At 31.8% G+C, this 14,688-nt stretch overlaps 1 protein-coding gene across 1 annotated transcript; it reads right to left on the minus strand.

Annotated features, from left to right (window-relative positions):
• Positions 1 to 1,299: 1,299 nt before the first annotated feature.
• Positions 1,300 to 2,953, minus strand: LOC137710443 (leucoanthocyanidin dioxygenase). Its single transcript, XM_068449466.1, has 2 exons — positions 2,303 to 2,953; positions 1,300 to 2,108 (listed from the first exon to the last, which is right to left on the minus strand). Exons 1-2 carry the CDS (start codon positions 2,809 to 2,811, stop codon positions 1,541 to 1,543), a joined length of 1,077 nt encoding a protein of 358 aa, XP_068305567.1. The 5' UTR covers positions 2,812 to 2,953; the 3' UTR covers positions 1,300 to 1,540.
• Between the last annotated feature and the right edge of the window lie 11,735 nt (positions 2,954 to 14,688).

A 14,688-nucleotide genomic window follows, 5' to 3' on the forward strand; every position in this document is an offset into this window, starting at 1 on the left:
TCGCCTATTCACTTGGCCATTCATATATTTATATTATAAAAGGAAATTGTTATTAGCACTTCAAAAATCTCATTTTACACTCCTCATAAGTATATTTTTCTTTCTAATTATAGAAAGTTTAAAGTGCCAAATGAGATTTTTGGAGTGTTAATAACAATTTTCCTATAAATTTGTGTCAATTTAGTAACTCACTCAAGTATCAGTAAATTAGTTTAGGGTGCATAGTACCCTGCATGGCATTATGTGCTGTGTGCTTATAGAGTAGGCTTATAAGAAGGTCATTAATCGAACAGTTCAGTTTTATTTAAATTTTTTATCATTAGAATCGTTTATTTTTGTATCTTTAAAAAAAAAAAAATTATTTCTGCAAAAATACTAATTTGATTGAAGATTATTCATCATATGTATTAAACAAGTCGATAATTTTGATAACAACTTACATTGTCATGATGGTAAATAACTAAATCTCTATTTTGATTTTTTATATACCTGGTGTTAGATTACATATTGATTATAATCCCTTGTTGTGTCCTTAATTCAAAATAAATAATATGCATTTTATTTAATGGCTCCCATTAAATATTTAAATTTATTAAAAATTTAAATTTATTTTTTTTACCAAAAGAGTTTTTTAATTTATTAATTTTATTTAACATTCTTCAAACTTGAAAAACTCAATTAATGTACCTAAATGTTAGTACTGAAATGTGTGTACCAAAATGTATTATATTGAACTAATGTAGTTAAATGTTAATACTGAAATGTATGTACTGAAATATATTCAACGAAATGCATTATATTAAATTAGTGTACCTAAATGTTTGTACCGAAATGTATTATATTGAATTAATGTACCTATATGTTTGTATCGAAATGTATGTACCGAAATGTGTGTACCTAAATATATGCACCAAAATGTATTATAATGAATTTAATGTACCTAAATGAAGAAGACAACATCAAAATATATTGTATAACAAAAATTAATTTAACTAAATGTTTACAACAAAATATATTATGATAAATGAAATAAAAATAAAAAATTAATACATTAAAAATTAGGAAGAAAAAGTGAAATAATTAAAAAATAAAAATATAATTAATAAATGAGGTTATTAATGTATCAATGAACTAAAATTAGATTTTGATCTTACTTATGGTTTTAATCTAAAAGTCATCTTTACCAAGGATTAAAATGAAGCTTTCTATAAAAATAATCTTTAAACAATTAACGATTAATATATAAACAGTTCGATCATAATATATGTGTTGTAAAAATGCAAACGTGAAGATGCCAAGTTGCATAGAAAATGAAAGTACCCATATATTGAAATCTTGACTTGAAAATAGCCATTCATCACAGGTACAAGGACATAAAATCAATATTATTCAACAAAGCAGGCAGACAGGAGTAGCTTATCCAGGTGCAAAAAGAAAACCCACATACTATGGAAACCAAGATATATCATACCAACTATGCCATAAACAGATTTATTAGTACGATAGTTCACAACAATATTATAATTTAGCACAACCCGCGTCACTTGGGGAGCAAATTAGCCTCTTGGCTCTTCCTGAACAACTTGTGCTGAATATGCTCAGCAAAAGTTCGTGGTGGGAACATTGCCGGCTCGTCCTCGGACACGGTCTCCGGCAGCGGCTTAAGGATGATCTTCTCCTTTGGTGGCTCACAGAAAACTGCCCATGAAATCCTCACCTTTTCCTTGTTCACCATGCCCCTGTGGAGTATACTTTTGTACTTCCCATTGCTCAAAATCTCAAGTGTGTCCCCAATGTGCATGACGATGGAATTTGGAACGCACTTGGCAGTGACCCACTTTCCTTCATAGAAAAGCTGCAGGCCAGGAACCATGTTGTGGAGGATGAAGGTGAGTGCACTCACGTCAGTGTGAGCTTCAACACCAAGTGCAAGCTCCGGCTGAGGGCATTTTGGGTAGTAGTTGATTTTCATTTGCAAGAGGAGCTCTTCAAGTCCACCAACTTCTTTCTCCAGCCTCCCTTCATCCAATCCCAAGCCAAGTGACAGAACTTTCAGTACCTTGGTTGCTAGCTCCCTCAGTTGCTTAGCATACTCGGCGGTTGCCTCACTGCCAAGGTATTAAAGATTGATGTTAACAAGAGTAAGTGGCGGAACCAGAATTACTTGTGGGGAGGAGGGCCTTTTACAAATATATATAGAACTATTGACAATTTTAACCAATTGGGGGATATAATTAAAATTTTAGACTAGGGTTTACGATTGTGACACCAATTAAGCATGCTAAGATTTTTAAGTACTTACATGTAATCAGCAGGTGTTTGAGGCCAAATAGACAAGTCACGCTTGTCCTCTGGGTATACACAGTGGAAGAAGTAGTCCTCCCACTCAAGCTGCCCAGATGCATTGTTTGCAAGCTTGCTTCCATAGCCTTGAATCTTACCAGAGGCCTGGTCATTGGCATACTTCTCCTTCTGCTCAATGGGAAGGTCAAAGAAGGCCTTACCGGCCTTCCTGACCTTGTCCATGAGCTCGTCGGAGATGCCATGGTTCACAAGGTGCATGACACCCCAGTCCACAGCTGCCTTCTTCAACTCCTCCCTGCATTTTGCTCTCACTTTTTCGTTATCGGACTCTATCTCCTTCAAATCGATGGTGGGAACTTGAGGCCCTTCGTTGTTCTTCTCTTGTTCGAAGATGTCACCAATGTTTACGAGCTCATCTTTAGGTCTGATGTACTCTTTTGGAATGGTTGAGATTCCACTGCCGGCCAAGGTCTCAACCCTTGAATTCACTGAATCAGAACTCACCATTTTTGGAGCTGGCTTTCGACAACAAGAATATACTATCTCAGCTAGTATATTACTAGTTTTTTTTTGTTTTTTTTTTTTTTTTTTCCGATAACAATGCAGGCCCTGCACTCTTTTTTTTTGTGGTGGGTTGATGAAGCAATGGTTTAAGGGGCAATGATAATGTAACGTTGCTTTTATAGTAGCGTGACCAAATGAGTAGTTGGTTCCACTTGGGTTTACAAAACTTAGAAGGGAAAATACTGCTGCTAGCTACCACTAGCAAGAGTAAGTGAGCGTGTTGGAGAGTGAAGAATGTGTTCTTTCTTTTCGAGTAGGCATGTGGCTGTTGTACATGTGACATCTCACCCACCAGACTTTCATCATACGACCGAGGTTTGACTGGAAAGTTGAAAGCGTGCATGGATACCCCTAACCGCCTTAGTAAATGCTTCCGGTTCTTGGTTTTCCACTTTATATGAGGCGTTTGACTATCAAAATTAAGTTAATTATTGGTTTACAAACTTAATTGCATTTACATATTCAATAATAATGATTTATAATTCAAGTAAGTAACAATATTTTTCTGTACAATCAAGTCTTATGTTTAACCTCTCACCAGTAGTATCGTTTGTACAAAAAATGTACGTTTCTTACACATTTGTAGTAGTTTTAACTCATAGTTCGGGAAACTAATTAGTTTTAAGCAAAATTTATTACCCTTGTAGAGAGTTTTAGCGTATATTTCGAAATTCATAAGTTAGGATCCCAAATTCGGATCCTGTATACAGAGAACATATTAACTTCTTGTATTCCAAATTCGAGCCTGAGCATGAGCAGTAAATATATCTGGGATTCATGATTCAGTTTCTAACTTTAATTCATTTATTTGTCTTCGATCACTTCATCACGCAACAATTTATTTATATCCGAGTAAATTATAGCAATGGTTACTTAATTTTAACCCAGTTGGAGCAATGATCTCTTAATTAAAAATCTTTGACTATTGGTCCTTTAACTTATCAAAACATTCAACTATGGTCATATTCGTCAATGCCGTTAGAACTTTACCCAAAATGAGTCACGTACCACTCATGTAAGGCTGAATCAAGGGGTAAGTATAAAAAACCAAATGAAAAAATTGTAGTAATGGTCCCACAACTTTAACCCAATTTGAGAAATGGGCTTACAATTTTAACCCAATTGGAGCAATTGTCCCTAATTTTAACCCAATTGTAGTAATGGTCTTTCAAACATGACTCATTTTGACGGAACTCTGACGGAATTGACGAAAATGACCATAACTATATGTTTTGATGAGTTAATGGTCATGGATTTTTAATTAAGGGATCATTGCACCAATTGAGTTAGAGTCAAGAGACTATTATTACAATTTTTTCTTATATCCTAGATGTGATTGTAATTGTCTCTTATCTCATTTGGTTAATGGTCCAACTATGAGCTAGTTACGTACGTATATATAAGAATCAGTAACCTATGTTTCCAATAATTTATGACTTTTTGTGTGTGAATTTGCATTTGTTTTTCGATCATCCTGCGAGTTTCACATACAAAAAAGAAAAACTTCAGTGAATACTTTTTTTTAACGTGGTAGGTTGGTTAGATGACACGCACTGTTTCTTCAAAATCTGTTACACATTAACGTTTTATCCATAATTACGATTTTAAAACACATACAACAAGTGAGTGGTGCATATCATAAGAATTTATAATTCAAATGGTTGATCTCGATATACATTATTAGGCGAACGTCTTCGACTTTATTAATTTTGTTTTAAGTTTGATAATATAGCTCAAGGGTTTGAGTAAAATACTACTTTGCTGTAGGGACAAGTGACCAATTTCGATCGTTGACTCTTAGGATTGATATCGACCATAATACAGAACTAGCCTTCTGAGCATGTGTAGAAGGCGTGTTATGCGCGACTTACACGTTTTAAATGTATTTACCGTAAATTGACAAAAGGAAAGTCAAATATTTGAAGTAACTGAATAATCTTAGATCATGATAAAATAAAGCCCTCATAAACTAATTAAAGCAGCTGAATTCACATAATAAAATCGGTCTCTATAGAATTTACATTAATAGAGAAAATAATATTTAATAAACAATTGATTGAATCGCATTATTGCTAGCCCATTGTGAGGCTAAGCCCACCTCCTCCCCCTTATTGTTGATACTATCGTTTGTTAAAAAAAAAAAGAAAAAAACAATCATTTGTCAACTAATTTAATCACATTATTATCCATGTGCGAAAAACCTTTTTTTTATAACCGGCATTACACACCTCTTAAGATGTTTTGAACGTGTTTAAAAATAGAAAAAATAATATTTAATAAACAACTGATTGAATCACATTATTACTAGCCCATTGTGAGGCTAAGCCCACCCCCTTCTCCCTTAGTATAGATAATATCGTTTTTTAAAAAGCCAAATCATTTGACAACTAATTTAATCACATTGTTATCCGCGAAAAACCTTTCTTTATAACCGGCATTACATGCCTCTTAAAATGTTTTGAACGTGTTTAAAAATAGAGAAAATAATATTTAATAAACAGCTAATTGAATCATATTATTGCTAGCCCATTGTGAGGTTAAGCCCACCTCCTCCCCCTTAGTGGAGATAATATCGTTTGTTAAAAAAAAAAAAAAAAATCATTCGATAACTAATTTAATCACGTTATTATCCACGTGCGAAAAACCTTTTTTATAACTGCCATTACACGCCTCTTAAGATGTTTTGAACGTGTTTTAAAATAAGGAAAATGAATCACATTATTGGTAACCTATTGTGAGGTACTAATTTAAAAAAAAAAAAAAAAAAAAAACAGCACAACAAAACTAATTAAAATGATGAAGACATTTTTTGAATCACGGTGTACTATGCGCACACGTTTTAAATGTATTTATATGCCTAAATTGACAAAAGAAAAGTCAAATATTTGAAGTAAATGAATAATCTTATATCATGCTAGAAGAAACCTCTCATAAATCAATTAAAGCAATTGAATTCGCATAATAAAATTGGTCTATAGAATTTATATTAAGAATAGAGAAAATAATATTTAATAAACAATTGATTGAATCACATTATTGCTAGCTCATTGTGAGGCTAAGCTCACCCCCCCTCCCTGTTAGTGTAGATAATATTGTTTGTTAAAAAAAAAAAACAATCATTTGATAACTAATTTAATCACATTATTATCCGCGTGCGAAAACCCTTTTTTATAATTGGCATTACATGCCTCTTAAGATGTTCTGAACGTGTTTAAAAATAGAGAAAATAATTTAATAAACAATTGATTGAATCACATTATTGCTAGCTTATTGTGAGGCTAAGCTAATATCGTTTGTTAAAAAAAAAAATCATTTGACAACTAATTTAATCACATTATTATCCGCGTGCGAAAAACCTTTTTTATAACCTACATTGCATACCTCTTAAGATGTTTTGAACGTGTTTAAAAATAGAGAAAATTATATTTAATAAACAATTGATTGAATCACATTATTACTAGCCTATTGTGAGGCTAAACTCACCCCCTCCTGCTTAGTGTAGATAATATCCTTTGTTAAAAATAAAAATAAAAACAATTATTTGACAACTAATTTAATGTAATTTAATTATATTATTATCTGCGTGCGAAAGACCTTTTTTTATAACAGGCATTACACGCCTCTTAAGATGTTTTGAACGTGTTTAAAAAAAGAGAAAATAATATTTAATAAACAACTAATTGAATCACATTATTGCTAAACCATTGTGAGGCAACTAATTGAATCATATTATTACTAACTCATTGTGCGACTAAGCCCACCCCCTCCTTCTTAGTATAGATATATCGTTTGTTAAAAAAAAAAAATTCATTTGACAACTAATTTAATCACATTATTATCCGCGTGCGAAATAATTTTCTTTTTAATTTTTTTAATTTTTTTTATAACGGGCATTACACGCCTCTTAAGATATTTTGAAAGTGTTTAAAATAGAGAAAATAATACATAATAAACAACTTATTGAATCATATTATTGCTAGCTCATTATGAAGCTAAGCCCACCCCTACCCCTTAGTGTATATAATATCGTTTGTTAAAATAAAAAAAATCATTTGACAATTAATTTAATCAGATTATTATCCGTGTGCGAATGATATTTTTTTTTATAACCGGCATTACACACCTCTTAAGATGTTTTGAACGTGTTTTAAAAATAAAGAAATTGAATCACATTATTGCTAATTTATTGTGAGACACTATTTTTTTTTTAAATAATAAATAAAAAAAACAGAACAAAAATTAATTATTAAAAAAATACTGTTAAAATGATGAAAATGTCCCTTCCTTATTTGATGCATTGTTTTGTGATGCTTTTGAAGTTTTTTATCTTAAGGGTATTTTTCTCCAAATATTTTTGGTAAAACTTGGTGACACCATATCAGTATTCACTTTCCGTTGGCTTTATATATAAGATTAGCGTTTTAATTAGCATATGCAGCAGGCCATGTTATGAATTGCGTAAACAGGTAGCGGAGACCTAAATTAAGGGCGTGAATATAAATTTTTCGGTTCCCATCAGGCTGTTGAGCACGTGTTACCTAACCCTAACGAGCCAAAAAAAAAAAAAAAAAAACACTTCCTTATTATTCTCTTTTTATTTTTAATATGAAAAAACACTTCCTTATTATTCTCTTTTTATTTTTAATATGAAAAAAACTTGGATACTCACTGACAAGTATTCACTTTTTAATTTGGCCAATGATATTTTAACCAATTTTATTATTTTAAAATAATGAATATGTTATTTAATTCTTATTGAGTCTTGAAAAACAAGAAACATGTGACATTTTTAATTGAACTAAATTAAAAAGTGAGTATAGAAAGTACTTACTAGTGAATCTAAGTATTTTCATTTTTAATATGGTAAGCTGTAACTGAGAAATTGCTTCTCTCTTTCGTGTTGGAAGTCTTGTAACATTGCTTAAATCTTTAGGTATCAAGAGTCATTATTTTTTACTTATGACCCACATACTGACTTGATATATGGTGAATATGTGAAGGTAAAATAGTCTCATATCGGTGAAATGAGAAATTTTGAAATGACTTTATAAGAGGTTGGGCTACTCTCAAATTGCCAATTAATTTTATGGTAAAACCTCAATTTTCCTCATGGTATCAAAGTAGGTTGGCCCATTTGTGAAGTCTAACGGTCACACGTGCTCTATGTCACCCTCGTGTTGTCCACGCGTCTGACTTGAAAATTCTCAACGCGTGAAAAGACATGTAAAAATGTACAACCTAAAACAGTCCCACATATATAGAAGTGAGTCACTAAAAAATTTTTTTTATACGTGTGTCAACTTGTGATTCACTGACAATGAATAATGAATCTAGGACCTTTAACCTTTCTTATAATCAAGAAAAAGGAAAAGAAAAATACTTACAGTAGAAAGCAACAAAGCCACGTGGATCTATGGCTGACTTAACATGGTTGGGGTTTGTTACGTTATTCTCTTCAGCTTCTAGAATTTGTAGGGCATTGTTTTAATTGTGTCCTCTTCTTTTTCGATATGTTTGTGATTTTCCTTTAAATGGTCTTCATTTGTTGTACGTGTTGGGGTGTGGAGATTGAAAAGGAAGTTTCTTGATTGAACAAGACCATTTGGTTGGTTTGGTGCCTCGTGTGTCCACTTTGCAACTCTCAGTCAGCATACCTGCCAATTACTTTGTTTACTTCTCCGGTATCTACTCACTTAACCTTTTTTTTTTTTTTTTTTTCTCTTTCCCGCAACTCATAAGTTTCTCCTTGTCCCTGAAATATTCTTGTTTACAAGAAAACTAGTTGCGGAAAGTAAACAGCTCTACAAATCAGTGGATCGTATTGTTGATACTATTTTTGTTTTATTTAGGATACTGAATCAGATCCAAAAATTTAAACTATTGATGGATTTAGTCCAATTTTTTCCATTTTTAACTTTAAATAAATTTTTTGTTTTTTTTTTTTTTGGTCAAACTTTAAATAAATTTATTGATTTATGCATCTTTACACATTTTTTAATTTGAATATTTAAATAGGAAAACTTAAACACTTTCATGGAAAATAGTTTAAAATTTTTATATTCATTGTATATGCCTATACCATAGGTTGATAAAATACGTTTAAACTGTGATAGAGGCATCTACGAAAATAAATAAAAATTAATCTACGTATCATCCATGAAAATAGTAAAGAAATTTCATCTTCCATACATTTAATTCTTATATTCATTCCTAAAACTTAGTAATAAACCTATAAATAAGGAATGACATTTATCAACATTTAATAAAACAAAACAAAAAGGATTGACTTGGATAGTGAGTGAATAGACCCAACAAAATGACTCACAAAATTAGACTTATATGAAGTTTACTCTTTTATTTTTATTTATTTAATTCGATATCTAAAATTAACGAAGAGTGTGCAAGAGAATAAAAATAAGGATTATTAATCGAAATGCTCCCTGAAACTGTCATTTAGACTCAATTTACCCCCTGAAACTGGTTTTGTCTTACTTTACCCCTTGAAACTGACATTTTCAACTCTTTTGGTTTCACTTTACACCATTCCAGACATTTTAGTTTTTATGGTTTAGTTAAATAAAGGCTTAATACATACTAAGGGTGCAACTCGAGCGGTATGGGCAGGTTGGAAGGTCAACCCAATCCTAACCCAATTTTTACAATTCGGGCTCGGGTTCAAGTTGGGTTTCATTTGGGCTCATGTTTAATTGGGTTAGGGTTTACTTGGCTTGGGTTCGGGTTGCCCAACTTTTTCAAGTTTAATCTTGTAACAACTTAGTTTCCAAGAATCTCTAAAAAAATTAAGCCAAGTAGCATCCAAGCTATCTAACTTTAATTTCATAAATCAATCTACTATAAAGCTTTAGGATTTAGAGACTACGAATATGGGCTGACTAATCAAAGTGGATGAGGATCCTCTTTGTAGGGATCCTAGAGATTCTCACATCCTAACTATTCATCATACATCATGCGGTCAGTTTTCATCAGGTATTATTTGTATTTAATTTTAAATTAAAAAAAGTCATATGATTTATGAATGCATGATGTACGATGAATGGCTAAGATGTGAGGATCCCTAGGATCCCCATAATTTGGATCTAGATGGGATCCAAATCCAATCAAAGCCTCTTATTCCCTAAAAGCTTAAGTAATTATAAAGGGTAATTCATTAAAAAAAATTATTAGAAAGGGCGTTGAATTTTGGATTTGGCTCACTTGGGTGTAGTATAAGCATTAATTGATATGAGTTACAATAATTTGGTTAAATTGAGTTTGGTTAGTCGGGTTGGGTTGGGAATGGATGGACAAATGATCAATCCAACTCAACCCAATCAATGAACGGGTTGAAATTAGGTTGGGTTCGGGTAGGTTATAACTAAAAAAAACCCCACTTGTTCCTGTTTAAAGTCGTGTTAGATATGGACAGGTTCAGATTGGCCCAACTCAAGTTGCACCCTTAATCCATACACAACTCCTTATATTTTCCACCAATCTAAGTTCAGTCGTTTGATCTTGCGAAACAAATTAGAGTTTATGGAAGAAAAGAAAGGAATTTAAGCCTTTCAATGGCTACTCTTGGCAACGATGACAGCTCGTTGTAACCCAAAGCAACCATTTTATTGTAATTTAAAGTCGAATTTGCAATTTATTTATCGCCAAGGTAATTCTTCAATCATATTATTGATGAATTTATAGTCATTATCTGAAGTATGATGGATAGGTATGTTAGTTTTCGGCGGAATTGGGTGAAGTGAGACAAAAAAAGTTGAAAATATCAGTTTTAGCAGGTAAACTGAGTCAAAACCAGTTTCAATGGGTAAATTGAGACTAAATGGCAGTTTATGAGGGCATTCCAATTAATAAGCCTAAAAATAATGCATAAAAATAACTCTCCATAGGGATTGTTCTACTTATATTTATCTACTTTAATCTTCTGAATACATTTGCTATTATCTACAGTAAAAGATGGGAGAGTTGGCTAAATCTCACAATAGAGTAGCCCTAATAATCTTTTGAATCCATTTGATAATTTGGCAACATGTTACATATAATCTTTTGAATGCTCTGCATGTTGGTGAAATTGATTCCAAGACTTTTCACTTACAAATGAAGAAAAATATCACTAGATCGATTCATAATACATACTATTTTCTTAATAATAATATACTATTTTCAATTAAATATTTTCTTAATAATATATACTATTTTTTTAAGCAAAACGGTAGCGATTTTATTAGCATTTATTGGGTGGACCTAAATCCCGGAGGAATGGAACGATGAAAGGCCTCTTGGGGACATCCACGGGCAAGACGCAAATTAGACTTGTTTCAATACTAAAGTTTTGGATTACTATATCCAATCGCTTTCTGCAAGCAAAAGGGAAAGAATACACAGTACATAAAAAAGTGATTTATATATTAGATAGTGACCATTTGGCCTTCAAAAGGGCTTACAATGCTAAGACCCTTTCAAGTTGTTATTCAATTATTAACAGGCTCGTTGACTTATGCCTGTTTACACCCACTTTTCATTTCCAACCACCCATAATTTTTTTTTTAATTTTATTTATCATTGTATCCCATTGTTTAGCTATCTTTTAAAGATAATCCTATAATTTAAAAATTAATAAAAAAAAAATGAATGGGCAAATTTAAAAAATGAGGTTAGGTCTCCAGAGCATGGTGGAATTTAGCTCAACGGTGTCCAAAGTAATAGGATGTCTAGAGTCAAAACGAAAATATTTCATTAATTAGGTGCAAAAAAAATTAACTATTAAAGATTTCATTGATTTTTAACTAAACTCCCTGAAAATTATAAGAAAATAAAATCTTTCAATTTCTTTTTTTATATTTTCATCCCAATCATATGCCATATCACAGCCAACACGCGAATAGCGTGGCAATGCATGCTTTAAGCAACCGAAAGCAAGAAGCATACAATGCAGATCACGTGGTAACCTTACGCGTGCATGTGTCCAACGCAGAGACCCTTACCTGACATTAAAATTGGCATTTGTGTTGGGTTTTCTTTGTCGTCTTATTTTCGTAATATATCCGATATTTTAATGAGTCATATTTTATAATATCCGTTGAAATAAACGGGTAATACAATCTAGACCAAAATTGACTCATTAACATTACTAGGCAATATGAAACTTCAAAAATATATTTTAATGAAAATATATTTTAAATCAATAATAATCAAATGAAAAACATAATACTAAATTAGTATCTACATACCACATTGTCACATAAATAACTTCAAAAATGGCTATTATTGTAGTAACGTTTTTTAGTAGTTCTTTTATTTAATGTAGAAGTGTGAAAAAATATAAAAGAAAATATAAACACTCATAACCACATGCCCTATAACTTTTGTGAAGATGTCAACTTCGAAATTCGCACTATAATCTCATAAACCATAGATTTAAATTTAACCGTTGATTGTCGTTTACGTTTACACTCAATTATTCTCATTGAATTTCATTTTTCAGATTTTCGTTATTGAAAACATGATATTTAAGTGGATGCATAAAGATGAAAGGTTCAAATCATTGATATCATGTTCAAATTTTTACGGTCAATGAAAAATATTGTTCAAAGTTTATAAAGTCTTTGGAAACTACATAACATCGACTTATATTTCAATTAACATAAACATCAGAATGTGATATCAATGATTTGACACAGATCATTTTTATGCATTATCTAAAAGATCATATTAAAAAAAAATAAAAATAAAAATAATCCAGTGCCAAGAATAAAGCATAAATGGATTATGGTGCTGGATGTAACGGTCTGTTCCCAATTTTACGGTTTTTATAATTTTAATAAGTGAATCTACGAAAATGCCTTTGTAGGCAAATGTGTTGACTTTGTTTGACCACCTTGTCGTGTCATATAAGATCTATTTTCTTGGCATATCCCAGTATAGGTGACTACCTATGATGGTATAATCCTTATCTTACCCTACTGTACTTTACTTATACTCTGACGTTGCATGTGAAATGGGTCCATTCCCGCTCATAGCACTCTTATATTTAGGCACTTTTAGGTTTAAATTTATTCACATTTTTCACATCACTACACTTTATGGCTTTGTCACCTTCCAGGTGTTGGCCAGCACAGCTTGATTCGAAGTCCTAGTGAACATGGTTGGGGTGGGTCACTAGATTTCGGAGTTAAACCCTTCATAAAAGTTGTAAAGCTTGTCCTTACAAGTGGTTGTGTGTATGTGTGTCTATATATATATATATATATATATTACATTTTTACACTTCTACACTAATTATTATGAATTTTATTCATATGCACTCAAACCAAAAAAAAAAATAGGTTTTTTTTTTTAGCAACCCACATTATGTTGAATACACCCCATTTTAAAATTTAATATTTAATGAGTTATATACCTTAATGTGAATGACAATTTCGACCTTATATAGTTTTAAAAATAAAATTAAAAAAACTCTAAATACACCCCAAATCACTTTTAACATTGTATATCCTAAGATTAATTATCTTCTTGAACTCTCAAAACCACTCTTACCTTCCTCCGTTAGATGTAACAATTTACCGTGTTAAATTGTTGTCTCAAGTTTGGCAATGAGACATGCTAGCTTATTCGCCAGAAACCTGTAGCTTTGTAACAAGAATCATAAAAAATAAAAATAAAAATCGTTCTTATTAGACTTGTACAAATAGCATACAATTGTCAATTTCACTACAAGAAAAGTGGGCAAAGAGCACAATTAATTGTGTCCCTTTCAATTTCATTGAGCACAAATGCATATCTGTGCGTTTTGAGTATCATTGAACACAAAACTATTTTATATGTGCTCTCTATGCAAAAGGAACACTGGTTTGTGCCGAAAATGAAGTGTATTTGTGCCTACTTGCATGTGTCACCTTTAAATGTCAGAAATGAGATTTGTTTATTAATTTACGAAAGCACCATAAAAGTTATCGTGCTCACCTTATCTTATCTTATCCTAGCCTAATATTTTCCTACCTTATTCCAGCTGCAAAGAGGACTCCTTTCACACTAAATCACCTAAATATCAGGTTCTAAAAGCCCTATTTTCATGCCCTAAGTTTATGTCACATGTAACCCTTCTAGAAGTTCTAGAATTTGCCACAAAGACCATTCCTTGTCCTCCTTGGAATCTGATTGGAAGTGTCCTTGTTCTTTGGTGATTTGGAGTCCTAATTCCTCTCCTTTTTAGCCCAATTTCGTGCCTTCCCTTCACCTTATAAATGATGTTGTAACACTCGTAAACCACCATCCTCTACCACAATTTCACACCACACCTCAAGAGCCTAAATTCACACAAATCCCCATTGTGTGCATCAAGGAAGGAAGGAGGAGCCACCTGGAGTGTTTCTAGGTGTATTCTATCTTTAATTTTAATGTTTAAGTTTAATTATCCTTTTTTTACGAACTTGAGGAGCTAAACTTGTTTTAGCTAGAGGAGACTTTGAAGCCATGATTATATTTGCAATATGAATTGATTACTTTCAGTTGTGATTTCATAAATCGTGAATACAATTTACTTAACTGTTTGATTAAGAACTTATTCTTGTGTGTTGATTAAGAGGGCCTGCTTAGTTTGCATGCAAGAATTTGATGCTAAAATATAAGGGAGTTTCACCTAATCGTTATGAACTTATATTTATAAGTAGTGGAGGTTGCTATTCACGATCGTGTCAAGTAAATTCCTGGCAAGAGTATCATGCTTTTCATAGTTACGAATGCCTTGTCAATGCTTATGATTTTCAAAAAGCTTAATGATCTTTGATTGTATCTCTATTATGCTGTTCATGT

Source organism: Pyrus communis, chromosome 12 (assembly GCF_963583255.1).
Source record: "Pyrus communis chromosome 12, drPyrComm1.1, whole genome shotgun sequence".
Classification (NCBI taxonomy): Eukaryota; Viridiplantae; Streptophyta; class Magnoliopsida; order Rosales; family Rosaceae; genus Pyrus; species Pyrus communis.

Coding starts and splice junctions, on each gene's coding strand:
- LOC137710443 (XM_068449466.1), bottom strand. CDS start 2,811: ATGGTGAGTTCTGATTCAGTGAATTCAAGGGTTGAGACCTTGGCCGGC. Junction 2,109..2,302: donor CAAACACCTGCTGATTACAT/GTAAGTACTTAA, acceptor ATACCTTGGCAG/TGAGGCAACCGCCGAGTATG.